The sequence below is a fragment of the Salmo trutta genome, chromosome 17 (assembly GCF_901001165.1).
Source record: "Salmo trutta chromosome 17, fSalTru1.1, whole genome shotgun sequence".
NCBI lineage: Eukaryota > Metazoa > Chordata > Actinopteri > Salmoniformes > Salmonidae > Salmo > Salmo trutta.
Window position 1 is genome coordinate 51,246,377 of NC_042973.1, and position 14,619 is coordinate 51,260,995.

Consider the following 14,619-nt stretch of genomic DNA (forward strand, 5'->3'; position numbering starts at 1 on the left):
CGCCTCATGGGTCTCCCGGGCACATGTGCCACTCGGCAGGCCGAGGTACAGCTTTTGATTCCCAATAGATAGGCCTAGTGCACTGTTCTGACTGTCTGCCTAGCCGACCTGCCTACACTGTGCCCCTGCCCTCTCTCTCTGTCCCTCGCTATGAAAGATCCAAGTTTTTGTGTTGTAAGAATTACGGCAACTAATCAATCTCCTACGTTACAAAAATACTGAATCTTAGGAATCGACTCTTGACGCTCAGAAATGGGAGTCGACACCAGGAGTCGGTGTGCAAGGAATCGAGGAATCAAATATTTTGGAGTTGACTCTCCACCACTACATCATCATCATTAACAGTTGCAAAAATGTCAGGGAAAGGCAAGCAACAGCAGCGAAGTCCTGTATGGCAATACTTTGAGAAATGAAATGAGAAGGTGGCGAAATGAACATTTTGTAAGGTGGAAATGAGATACAGTAATGGTAGTACAAGTGCAATGCTTAACCATCTGAAAGGGATCCAAACCATTGCTGGCATCAGCACAAATACAACAACAAAAAAACGTCAAGTTAGAGTAGCTAGCTTGTCTAAATACTTTAGCTGGCATGCCTGCTGGCAAGGTTGGTCGACTTTAGAAAAGCAAGAAATAACTAAATAAGACCCATTCCTTTCAATCTGTTACCCAGATTTTAGCAGAGATGCAGAGAACCATATTTAGTTTATTTCACCGCTAGTCAAGAGGATACAGACAGCTCAAAAGGTATATTAGATATGCAGTGAAATATACATATTTTCTACATATAATTAGGCATAATGATTATGGATTTAGATGGAAGGAAAAAGCTGTTTCAGGTGTTTGAAAAAAAATCCAAATTCTCCAACTTAGGTAGGGGGGGACCCCCTGCAAGTCAATTTTGGAACAAAGGGTTGTCTGACATGGGCAAGCCAAAGCAATGTTAGTATGCTACATATAATAGGTCTGATGATCAATACTGACTGAATCCCCTCAGTCCCGATGAGTAAATGACGTGCTCTGGAAAAGCCCACGTTTTGCCATTCAGGTCAAATGACAGAAGATGTAATCATCAGTAGAGTTAGAATGTTGCAGTGGCTTACCTCTGGTACCAGGCCATGCTCCTCCTGGTCCTGTAGTCCGTCCAGTGCATCAGTTGGACCTTGTTCAGATAGCTGGGACAGGCAGACTCCAGAAGCTCCTGAGTCACTCTGTATACATTATCATTACAAAAAAGAGCAGTAAAGAAAAAGAAAAAGGCTATTGCCTAATAGTGTGTGTTGCTGGATAATGGAATATAGTGTTATAGATGCCATCTAATGTGTCCATCTCAAATACAGCAGGCATACCTATCTTGACATTATGTAATTGTATCACATCGAAAGCAATACTTGGTGTTGGGTTTAATATGATACAAGTTCTCACCTTGTAATGTCCAATAACCTGTTTGGCTATGTTGTTGATGTTCAGCATGAATTGGTGCAACTTTCGCTGGTACCTCAGAGCACTCAGCTGCGCTTCGCTTTGGAGGGATGACACCTGGGCCAGTAGGGACTGCTCTCTCCTGACCCACCTGAGCCGCTGCATCCGGGCTTCATGCTCCAAGGTAACACTCCGTTCCTGGAGCGCATCGTTCAGCATACGAAGCGCATCTAAACAGCAATGGTCTCCCTGGACGATGTCTGTCTGCAAGAGAAGTCTGCATCCTTTCTTACAGACACCCACGTCGCTGTGGTCAAAGTTGGAGTCGTCTTTTACCATACACAAATCATTATCCATCTTGCTTGGTTTCAAAACCTCTCCGCTACTTTCTTTCTCCGTCCTTGCACAAATTGGTCAGTTGGCGCCGCACATCAAGATTTATCTTCCTCGCTGGTCCAGAGTCCGGTTGATCAGTATCATATACAGCCTCTCTGCAGTGGCAATATAAAAAAGTTAGCACAAGTTTGACCAGGTGTAGAATTAACTGATGAATTTGCAGACGGTTGCTATACAGACTGTGCGTAAAATCAAAATCCCAATGTAAAACAGCCTAGGCAATAGAAACGTTGCGCTTCAGGTGAAAATGCGGTGTCAACGTTTGCCGTGCCTACGTCCCATCGAAGTCGACGTCCCTTACTAACAGTAAATGAACTGGATAACTTTTTACCCCCCACTTGTTGCTGGAGTTGTAGACTAACTAGTCTACTCGCCCTTGTCTATTCCCAATATGATGAGAGAGAAAGAAAATATGCGTCATGGGTAAGTTCCCTATCCATAATAGTAACAAAAACATTGGCGGTATGCTAATAGTACTGAATACATTTTAAAGAGAGGACATCACAGTAATTTCCATGAATTGTTTTCAATAGAACCACCAGAGGTCACTCAAGCCTTCAGATAACATGATACAACGATGTCATTGATTTTCAGACTATTGGATTTCTGCAACAAAACCCTTTCCCTCCATTTTCACATCATGCATTTTTTTTCAAAATAAGAATAAATTATGTATTCGAATTTATTTTCCATGCTCTACAAAATAGGCTGCAATGTAGCATGCTCTATGATGACTAACCATCACAAAAACGGGTAATTTGGGAACTCCTTCTCTACAGCCTAATCTCTGTAACATAATATCTTTGTAGAGATCACTACGTGAGCCTGATCCCGTGTCCTACAGCCCAGTGTCCATCAACCATCTAACTGTCTAACCCAGCATGACAGAGTACAGGCACCTCTCAGAGAGAAAGCATCATGTTTCAGGGCTCTGTGTCTGGTATGGAGTACACAAGAATAAAGTGACATCACTCGGGCTGTGTGTTGTATGACATGGTTAAGAGAGAGAGAGCGCGGGTGCCTGGCAGGTGTAGATTTACAAAGCCAATAGTTCTCAGCCCTGGGATGTTTGCACCTAGCTGGAAGGAACACATACACTCGTCTAGGCCATATGTCTCTGACATACTAATAGTGTTTACTGCTGACAACAGTCTTGGTGAAACACAGCCTCCAGTATTACTCTGTCTAGTGCCACGTCACACTTCATAAACAGTATGTTGATTCCAGACCGAGCTGTTCCGTGAGGAAAAACTGAATAGTCCTCCTCATTAATAATAATCATTTTTAAAAAGTCATTAACAAATCCTCCTTGTCAATAAATCAAACCAAGACAGATGAATTTTCTAGTGAGACAATCAAGGTTTGTTTTACATCACAATTGAAGTAAAAACCCACTGGGGACAGATGTCAATTAAATTGCTATCCCACATTGGTTCAGCCAGTGTCTGCCCAGTGGGTATACTTTTTGAACTCTGATTCTTTCAGATGGAATTTACAGATTAAACTCAGTAGGCGGTATCTATAAATCTGACAAGTTGATTTCCCTTAGGACCTTAGGCGATGTAGCAACAAATGATGTCAACAAGAACAACGAAACAACAAAACCACCTGGGACGAGGCCTATCACCTATCACAGAGAAGCCATATGTTCTGGCTGATAAGCCAATTGATGTGAGACACATTCAGCGAAATGTTATCTCCCTCTTTTTCCCATAATCTTCCTCTGTACGTTCATGTGTGTAGAAGTAACTATTGAAGCCCTTTTGATTAGCAGGAAGTGTGGATGGATTCCCTTATCTCAATTTTAATCTAAATCTAACTGATAAATAGGCTGTGACCTTAATCCCCACAAACAAAGGGGAAATACATAGTTTTGACTTTGTTATCTGAAATCATTGTTGGATACAAACTGGAAAACAAAACTCAGACTGTTTCTGGTTCTGGCATAAAATAAATAGTATCCTGAGAGAGCTGGTGTTATCTATAATGGAGAACAGAGTTGTAACACTATCTCTGATCTCTAATCAGCTCTACTCTCTGGCAATGAAAAGGGATATTTTTCACCTGAGATGTTATCACAGAAATAGTCAATCATTGGAGAGGACGAATGCCTAGCAGTGAAGATGATAAGGTAACTTGGGGTAATTTGGGGTAAGTTGCCATACCAGGCAGTGATGCAACCAGTCAGGATGATCTCGATGGTGCAGCTGTATAGCTTTTTGAGGATCTGAGGACCCATGCCAAATCTTTCCAGTCTCCTCAGGGGGAATAGGCATTGTCGTGCCCTCTTCATGACTGTCTTGGCGTGTTTGGACCATGATAGTTTGTTGGTGATTTGGACACTAAGGAACTTAAAGGAGAGGCCTACAAGCCACAGTGTCTCGCACCCACTGTGAAATTTGGTGGAGGATCAGTGATGATCGTGGGTTGCTTCAGCAAGGCTTGAATTGGGCAGATATGTCTTTGTGAAGGACACATGAATCAAGCCACGTACAAGGTTGTCCTGGAAGAAAACTTGCTTCCTTGTGCTCTGCCAATGTTCCCCAACTCTGAGGATTGGTTTTTCCAGTAGGACAATGCTCCATGCCACACAGCCAGGTCAATCAAGGTGTGGATGGAGGACCACCAGATCAAGACCCTGTCATGACCAGCCCAATCTCCAGACCTGAACCCCATTGAAAACCTCTGGAATGTGATCAAGAGGAAGATGGACGGTCACAAGCCATCAAACAAAGTCAAGCTGCTTGAATTTTTGCGCCAGGAGTGGCATAAAGACACCCAACATCAATGTGAAAGACTGGTGGAGAGCATGCCAAGACGCATGAAAGCTGTGATTTAAAATCAGGGATATTCCACCAAATATTGATTTCTGAACTCTTCCTAAGTTAAAACATTAGTATTGTTTTGTTTAAAAATGAATATGAACGTATTTTCTTTGCATTATTCGAGGTCTGACAACACTGCATCTTTTTTGATATTTTGACAAGTTGTCATTTTCTGCAAATAAATGCTGAAATGACAATATTTTTATTTGGAAGTTGGGAGAAATGTTGTCAGTAGTTCATAGAATAAAACAAAAATATTCATTTTACCCAAACACATACCTATAAATAGTAAAACCAGAGAAACTGATCATTTTGCAGTGGTCTCTTAATTTTTTCCAGAGCTGTATATTATGCTCAGTCAGCTGTACCTCAAAAGTCATACAACGCATGATATATTAACTGTGGTAATCATATACCAAAACGTTGTAAATATAATTTCTAAATGGTCTGAGAAGAACAACATTGGCAGGGCAATTCAAGTATAGCCAACATGTAGTCATAATGTATTGGGCCTATAGCCTACTGCACAAACCTCATTGCTACAGTACTGTTTTTAATTGGCTAATGTTGCACAGGCTTACGTTATGTCACGTTTAAAAGCGGTAAATCTCTGCTTGCATTCAGACTCAGAAAGTGATCTTGACTCAGAAAAGGTTGGTGACCACTGATATAGAGGAAACACGGGAATTACATGTTCTCACAATTAGACCGTATAGGCCTACTTTTCCATGACAATATCCTAAATACAAATTTGAAAAAGCTAAAACCCCGGTAAAAAGGTCTACCACGGCTATGTTACTGAGGAAGAACTGCTTTGAGCAGAGAGAGCTTTATGATTGCTAAAAATCGAATGCATTCCAACGTTCGGTGCAAAGTCCGTACATCAGCAGTTCTAGAGTCAACCACCTCTAGCCCTCAGTGGTAAAGGCCCCACTAGGAGATTTAGGAATGAAATTGTTTTTCAAAAAAGCTTTTTTTCTAACACATTCTACAACTCAGTAGGAATTAGGAAACATATCTTCAACCTAGGTTCTGATCAGCTGTTTTCCTGCGCTCTGCCAAAGGTCATCCTCGTCCAGAGGTGCACATTGTTATTGACTGTTGTGACACCATTGGGGAAGTCCACTTTGCCTAACATTCAAATACGTTTATTATTGTCTTTGTATTGGTAAATATTAATACTCATGGCCTACATATTTACTGGAAATACATACAAATTCTTCCTGTTCACAATGCAATGTTTATATTTGAGATACTTAACTGTTGCGAGGTTTGAGTATAATTTACCCCTGTTATTGGACCAAATTATATTGTCCAGAGGAGAAAAAAAAGGCAAGTTCAATCTAATGGAGTCTTTTTTAGCAGCCTGGTCTCATAGACTAGACGTAACATAATACATGTAAATCCGGGACAATCAAATTAGTATATGTTATGTTTGATACGGTTACACAAGACAGAAGGTTACTTAAGTCAAAAACAAAAGGAGGGTGTTTGTTCAGGGTGTATGGATGTGTGTATAACTTGAACGTCTAGCAACCCAAAGGTTGCGTGTTCAAATCTGATCACGGACAACTTTAGCAAATTAGCAACTTTCCAACTACTTACTACCCCGGAGTCCAGGTGGTTTTAGGCTGTGGAACAGCTGCTATAGGCCTAATTAATGCACAACACCGCTTTCTGGAATTTCATTTAGCTCTTCAAGGATCTTGTGTTTATTCAGCTGATACTTTTTGGTTTTGTGTACATAGAGTTTTGTCTTTTCTTCATTTATTCACTGTACATTCTGTACTTCGGTCGGCCTATGGACATTCAAGACAATATATAAAAGAGACAAGTCACCTTAAATGAATGGTTAACTAAACTTTTATTGTTCCTTTTATGTCCAGCCAATTGGAGAGTCCAGTTTCAGCCCTCTCAACATGTGCGATTCAGATTCAGTACAGTATGAATACAGCACTGAACATACAGCCAAACACTGCTGCTGTATCAAGAACGGGGATGTCGTCAAAGCCCAACACATCTTACAGTAATGCATGAGACCGACCGCAGGACTGACCAGTAGGGCCTACTGAACTTGAATGAGTGAGATTCTTTTAGTCAGTTTAGGTTTTTTCTGTAAGACCTTAACCCCCAATTAGGATGAAAAAAATCCAGAAGTTTTTCCCAAATTCCCAGGTGAATCCTCCAACTGGATTTCCTGGAAAACTTGGGAATTTTGGGAATCCTCCATTTGGGATTTCTGGAAAAGCTGGGAATTTTGGGAAAGTTTCAAAACATTTGCAATCCTGCCCTCCATAGACCTTCCCCTTGAGATGACTGGCTTGATGAGGCAGCTAATGCACATGTTAGGCTTATCTATAGAATGTGCAGTATGTACACATAACACACAGTCTCTGACATAAAGGGATGTCACTCATAATGGAATGAATGTTTATTATTATTTGCCACAAAGGCATGTTGAGTTCATATGAAGCTGATAGGAAGTTGCCTGTATGTATGATGAGTTGAGTCATTGCAATGTATGGATGGAGCTTCTTTACCATATAGGCCTATAATTACTTTCCAATGTCATGCATGTTAAGATGTAGTAATAGCAACTTTCCTTCCAAATATCAAAGTTCAAGGCATTCATGCATTTGGCAACTCTTTCAATGACTTGTCGCATGAGGGGAAAACGGGAAAAGCACTTTGGTAGGTGTTTTGTTGATAGAGTCACAATGTATGCAGAAGCATAGCTCTGGTCCATGGCGCTGCTTGAGCCTTGCTTAGCAAGCCACTTGAACACCCTGGACCAGAGCTAGTAAAAGCATGGCTAGCATCACACCGAACATGTATTCAGGGAGAATTTTAAAAAAAATCTGCATTTTTATACTGCTTGCGGGAAATAACAGTAATAACATCTCTACTGTTTAACCAGTGGCGAGTCATAATGATGAACAACAACACCAATTGATAATGCATACTCTATATATCTCTGATAACATGTAACTCTCATGTTGTTAATAAAAAGACAAATGAACGTTGCAAACATAGTAGGACCAATGTATGAGCTTTGGAGGACTATGATATGGATATTGAAAGTTTGTGTTGTTTATCTTTAGTTGCACCAGTTTATGGACCATGACACACAATACTAGTATAACTGTTATAGGAGCTAGGCAGGTTGTGTTACGCATAATACCATTTAAATAGCCATTCAACATTCAAACAGACATTACACGGTTACTTACTGAACTGAGTGAGAGTCACTGCATCACTGTTGACAGTGACACTCACACTTGAAACATTGATGAAAAAGGGCTGAAACATTAAAAAAAACGAAATATATGAGACATTAAAAAGACGAAAGAAAATGCGAAACATTCTTTACAAAGCACCAGCATGTAGTCTACCACTAAGGTCTGATACAGTCAAAACAAAGCCTTTTTGTGCTCAATGTACTCTTTCATGGGATATTCAAACCATATAAATAGAATCCTTAGAAGGGAAAATACCCATTCTATAATTCTATTTATATGATTCCAAACTCAGTTTAGTTATATGGTTCCTCCAAGTGTACATGCTTACAACACTGGACACATGTTATGGCAAAGCGACGGTCACAGGAGAGTTAGATGTCCTGACAAGCAAACCAAATACACCACTGTCACACATTGTTTATGTCATGTTATACAACCGGTGGGTCTAATCCTGAATGCTGATTGGTTAAAACCGCATTTCAGCCGGTGTCTATTCAATAAGTTACCACCAGCTAAATCTATGATGTTAAAATGCCTATTTACTCTGTTCCATCTGACTGCGCAATCCACTGTTTTATCAGCCTAGTCAGGCAACTAGGCGTATGTCGCGGGTCACTACTTCACAGGAGAGCTGTTTGAACTTAAACTTTTTTACTTATCAAAATGCGTTCATTGGCAGAAATGCCTTCTCGAACATGTGAACTTTCATGTGCCTTAATAACAAACTTGTATGCCATCTGTAAATACAGTGGCTTGCCAAAGTATTCACCCCCCTGGCATTTTTCCTGTTGTGTTGCCATACAATCTCGAATTAAAATGGATTTTTGGGGGGCTTGTATCATTTGATTTACACAACATGCCTACCACTTTGAAGATACAAAATGTGTTTTATTGTGAAACAAACAAGAAATAAGTAAAAAAAACAGAAAACTTGAGCATGCATAATTATTCACCCCCCCCAAAGTCAATACTTTGTAGAGCCACCTTTTGCAGCAATTACAGCTGCAAGTCTCTTGGGGTATGTCTCTATAAGCTTGGCACATCTAGCCACTGGGATTTTTGCCCATTCTTCAAGGCAAAACTGCTCCAGCTCCTTCAAGTTGGATGGGTTCCACTGGTGTACAGCAATCTTTAAGTCATAGCACAGATTCTCAATTGAATTGAGGTCTGGGCTTTGACTAGGCCATTCCAAGTCATTTAAATGTTTCCCCTTAAACCACTCGAGTGTTGCTTTAGCAGTATGCTTAGGGTCATTGTCGTGCTGGAAGGTGAACCTCCATTCCAGTCTCAAATCTCTGGAAGACTGAAACAAGTTTCCCTCAAGAATTTACCTGTTTTTAGCACAATCCATCATTCCTTCAATTCTGACCAGTTTCCCAGTCCCTGCCGATGAAAAACTTCCCCATAGCATGATGCTGCCACCACCATGCTTCACTGTGGGGATGGTGTTCTCGGGTTGATGAGAGGTGTTGGGTTTGCGCCAGACATAGCATTTTCCTTGATGGCCAAAAAGCTAAATTTTAGTCTGATCTGACCAGAGTACCTTCTTCCATATGTTTGGGGAGTCTCCCACATGCCTTTTGGCGAACACCAAACGTGTTGGTTAAAGAAAAAAAATAAGCAATGTTTTTTGGCCACTCTTCCATAAAGCCCAGCTCTGTGGAGTGTACGGCTTAAAGTGGCCCTATAGACAGATACTCCAATCTCAGCTGTGGAGCTTTGCAGCTCCTTCAGGGTTACCTTTGGTCTCTTTATTGCCTCTAAGATTAATGCCCTCCTTGCCTGGTCTGTGAGTCTTGGCAGGTTTGTTGTGGTGCCATATTCTTAAAAAAATGTAATAATGGATTTAATGGTGCTCCGTGGGCTGTTCAAAGTTTCGGATATTTTTTTATAACTCAACCCTTATCTGTACTTCTCCACAACTTTGTCCCTGACCTGTTTGGAGAGCTCCTTGGTCTTCATGGTGCCACTTGGTGTTGCAGACTCTGGGGCCTTTCAGAACAGGTGTATATATACAGAGATCATGTGACAGATTATGTGACACTTAGATTGCACACAGGTGGACTTTATTTAACTAATTATGTGACTTCTGAAGGTAATTGTTTGCACCAGATCTTATTTAGGGGCTTCATAGCAAAGGGGGTGAATACATATGCATGCACCACTTTTCCATTTTTTATTTTTTATAGTTCTTTGAAACAAGTAATTTTTTTCATTTCACTTCACCAATTTGGACTATTTTGTGTACGTCCATTACATGAAATCCAAATAAAAATCCATTTAAATTACAGGTTGTAATGCAGCAAAATAGGAAAACGCCAAGGGGGATGAATACTTTTGCAAGGCTCTATATTTAATAAAATTGTTAAATTACGAACAGTTGGTTAAAAAGACAGCAACCTTCCCGCTAGTCATGATTGGCTGAGATAATGAGTGGGCTGGACATGCCAAGAGATGAGTTTGGATTGGTCTGCCATATAGCACGCTTCTGTCAATTTGAGCTGGTCATTATGTCTAGGTAATCATATCTAACGCTGCTTTTTTATTTTATTTATTGTGTAGTAAAACTTAACAAAAAGACTCCACTATGCAAGTATCCATTTCAATAGAATGTCACTGCAACAACTGTTTCAGAGCACTCTTGTCTGAGTGTGCCAGAGTGCAGAATAACGCCGGTTGAATATGGCTGGTGTCAGTAAATGTTGGTAAAAAAACGTAATTAAATTGATGCCTGGAGCACAGTTAGTCACCAACGCTCTGCATAACATGAAAACAGCCTAACCAGCTCTGCTAGGGCGTGTAAAATGGTCAGAGTTTGAGTGGAAGCAAAAACGTATGATTCCTATGGCATTGCACATGGTCAGTGTGAACCAGAGTGACTTGACACAACATAGAACCAAGCAAGCTGTACCAAACAAAATGGAAACAACACAGGATGTCTTATTTAATGAAAGGGTTTGGAGTCTTCCATGAAGTATTCATCCGTGTATACGGGTTAGAGTCTAGCTATAGTTTCAGATATTATACGTTTCTAATTTTGTCAGAAAGTTGTTTTCATTGCAAGTTAAAACTGACTGTTAGCTAGCTAGCTGACATTAGATGGTAGGCTCGCTAGCTAATATTATGTTACGTTTATGATTATGATCTGTGTGTAGTAACTTTAATGTTATATCAGAATGCCATTTCGCATTGCTAGTTATAGCCTAATGTTAGCAAGCTAACTAGCTAACACTGAATCTATTTGGATAACTTTAGCTAGCTATGACAATAGTTTTGTATTGCTAGTGCTCTATGGATTGGGATTATGGTTCATTGTTTAGCCCCACCCATTTTAAGAGGGTGTGAACAATGCTGAATGGGTGTAGACAAAGGAGAGCTCTCCAGTAGGTACCAAAACATTCAAAGGCCATTTTCTCAAAAGTGAGTTTACAAGTTTATCAACTTTCAAAGCAGAATTACTTTCCCATTGTTCTTCAAAATGCAGTGTATGATATACCATTTTGTAGCTCTGAGTCTCCACTTTTATCCAATGTACAAAACACAATTTCAAATTTTGCAGCATGAGACCGATTTAAGCCGGTCGGTCACAATTTATAAACTTGATCTCCACTATAAAAAGCATCTAGACATTATCTCACATTTCTTTAAGACTAACATTTAGTTTTCAACAGCGGAGATTTCTATAAACCTTGCTGTCTGTCTCTCAGATATTTGCAACATTGTTTCAATATTCAAATTCGATCTCCAGCTGTCCAATAGTAATGAACGTGTCGGGAGTCGGGACGAGAGAGACAGACAGGCAGCTTTTCTCAGCCAGTCGAAATCATGAATCAGCATCATTTTTATGGACTGCACGTCTGATATGTTTTCAAGCTAATTTCTTGTTCCCACAGTTTATCAATACATTCAACTTTTACATACACAGATATACATGTGCTAAAAATGCTCGCATCACTCTGGCTGAGAAGTTGATCTTGTTTTGTCAGGGAACTCTTTCTGATAACAATGTCTACATGCAAACACTTGTAAACTGGTCTACTCATTTTAGAGAATGTTATGAGTTGTAAATAAGCATGTTTTTGGGAGATAAAATCAATGTTTCTCTGAACAAAGAAGTTACAGCGTTAATAGTAAAGTATATGTACTGGCTATATGTACTTATTAAACAGCAAAACCATATTCCTTGCATATATTATATTAGTATTACATGAATTGCTCTTTTGTCTGATGATGTTTGATAAGAAATCTTAGGATGTCGGGGACCATGAGTAGAGATTTGATTTGACTGTATCTCTGTAAGGGGATGGTGTAATTCATCTGGAAAAGAAAAAGGGAAAGAAAAAGCCACTGAAATGCAATTAAAACACATAAAGACATTTTCATAAACTCATACACTTATCCTTCACAACTAAAATACCTGCTAAGTTTATATATACAGTATATATGGAATGCTATGTTGTAACAATTGTCCATAATGCCATACATCAAATGAAACACACACTTTGAAGCTACTGTACCTTCTTGAATGAACAAGAAAGGCCTGTATCACAATATTTTTTTAAACAGTTACCTGCCATCGTTGTGCAGTGCCTATGCACTAACACCTCACCCAGTCAAGAGCAAGTCATGGCATTGTGAAAGATAAGTGTAACCGTTTACATATAAGGCATATTGAAAAAGTTGAAAGACATCCTTAGACGCTCCTCCTTCAAAGATAATGTAGGTTTAAAATAAGAGAGATCCCAGATATCTTCTTTGTCCAAATGTTGTATTGTGTCTTTTTCCACAAACAGAGCCTTATTCCTCGAGACGGGGAACACCGGTTTTTGGCCTGCAGGGTGAAACCAAAGGTTGTGGAAACCAAAGTTGTCATAGATAGGCGTCAACTTCACAGAGTCTCCTTCACAGGGCTGGACCCGTGAAGACAGATAAAGATGGCGCTACATTCAGAGGCCCATCAGGCAGAGCAGAGCCACCAGGAGCAGGGAGGCCAAGTTGAGGGACTTGGCAGCCATGACTCCTCCGCCTGGAGGGAGACAGACCGAGGCACAATGGTGACGTTTCAATTACATTTTGGGTAACGTTCTAACCTATCAACCAAGCCGTGTATATTTGGTCTGTTCTGTTAGGGATCCTGTGTATGGTTTCATGATAGGAAAATATTACATACGCACATCCAATGTGTTTGAGCAGGTAGTGGATATCAAATCATATGTTTAGCAAATGGTAAAAAGAGTGCACACTGCAATTTATGCTCCTATGTTGTTAATTGGCGACAAAGTTTAGACCACTTTCTTCATCCTTCATGGATTTATGATATCATGCTGTGTACCACTCTGAGAGGCCCCTCTCCCTACCACCTGTGTAATATGGTGTGACATGTTCTCAATAAGCCAAAGATTGGATTTAGAATTTGTATGGCAAGACAGAGTCAGGTTTTTTTTTTCAGTGGCAAAATGTGAGTGCCACATCCAATTTGGAGATCGATGACATGTACTGTAAATTACTGGCTGACGGTTATGGCTGGCTGACACAACATTTATTGTCATAGAGAGTTCACCTCTGTTCAATCCACACATGCTACATTCATGAGGGCTCACTCCAGTAGAGAAGCCATTGGTGAGCTGATCACAATTCCAAATGTATGTACAGATGGGTGCATTGTGTAGCCTACAGCTGATTCCTGGGCAGGATTATTTCAGTTTTAAAGATGGCCACCGAAAGCCAGAGTCATTTGTCACAGTCAACCAGGGGGCCCATGGACAGGAGCTGTCACTGACATTTTCATAGTGTATATTATTATAGAGGAATAAGATGGTTGGAAAGGCTTTAGTCTAAAGTCCATCACAAAAGCCTGGTGATGGCCCACTGACTTCAGACTGCCTGGCCGACTGACTGAATGACTGGCTGACTGAATGACTGGCTGAGTGGATGGGGTGGAGAATGGAGGGTTGGCTGAGAGTCTGGTGGAGGAATGGCGGGGTAGATGGATCAAGGGGTAGAGGGGGTCTTGTGAGAAGAGGAAGAGGGAAACCCCCTCCTGGGTAGCTGTTATCATGGAGGCCAGGCCCACCTGACAGCTTGATTTCACAGACTCCTGGGAATCAGAGCTCCGGGGGGATTATAATGTAGGGGGTTTGACAAATGGAGGGCCAGCTGCCTTGGATAAGATGGTGATATCTCCCCACCGCACCAAATATGGGATTCAACCTCAGATGGATTACAGTGCTTCACTCAAGTGTTATTATGTTGGCGGTTTGTTACTTAATCTATAGCACCTCCTCACAATCAGCCTCCATTTTGTGTCATCTTAATTTCTGCCTCTAAAAGGGTCTTCATACATTTTTGTAAATGTATTATGTTGATATTTGATTGATGTTTTACCTGAGATGCGTACTTGGGCCACAGCCCCGTCCCCTCCCTCGCTGTAAGCCCTGACCTCCACTATGTAGTCCCCATCTTTGTGCATGGGCAGGTCTATATACCGCTTCCCAGTGGTAAACAGCATCCCAGTGGATTTGCTGGCCTGCCTGTACAGGACCTGTATGGAGACCAACACACAGACACAGAGAGAATATCAGATCAGTTCATATATGCAAGGAGCTGTGACTACACCGCAAAAAGTGAAATATAAGCTAGCCTAAATATCTTATATTGACTGATAATTCCATGAATTGTCTTTTATGTATGGAATACACATGGTATACACTGTCCAACAAAATGCTTACTTGCAGGTTC

General features: G+C 40.6%; 2 protein-coding genes across 4 annotated transcripts in view; both read right to left on the reverse strand.

Annotated features, from left to right (window-relative positions):
- The window catches only part of LOC115152363 (PDZ domain-containing RING finger protein 4), a 215,831-nt gene extending 213,456 nt beyond the window's left edge, over nt 1-2,375 (reverse strand). The window contains exons 1-2 of the mRNA XM_029697155.1: nt 1,425-2,375; nt 1,103-1,210 (exon numbers count right to left, since the gene is read on the reverse strand). Of these exons, the coding sequence (XP_029553015.1) occupies nt 1,103-1,210; nt 1,425-1,778 (462 nt within the window). The 5' untranslated portion in view covers nt 1,779-2,375. The remainder of the gene's footprint in view (nt 1-1,102; nt 1,211-1,424) is intronic.
- Nucleotides 2,376-11,704: 9,329 nt separating this feature from the next.
- The window catches only part of LOC115152366 (contactin-1a), a 126,021-nt gene continuing 123,106 nt past the window's right edge, over nt 11,705-14,619 (reverse strand). For 2 of the 3 annotated variants that reach the window (XM_029697159.1, XM_029697158.1), the window contains exons 24-25: nt 14,266-14,422; nt 11,705-12,198 (exon numbers count right to left, since the gene is read on the reverse strand). In XM_029697159.1, the coding sequence (XP_029553019.1) occupies nt 12,074-12,198; nt 14,266-14,422 (282 nt within the window). In that variant the 3' untranslated portion in view covers nt 11,705-12,073. Of the gene's footprint in view, nt 12,908-14,265; nt 14,423-14,619 lie in introns of all 3 variants that reach the window. The other variant, XM_029697161.1, reaches the window with a different exon arrangement.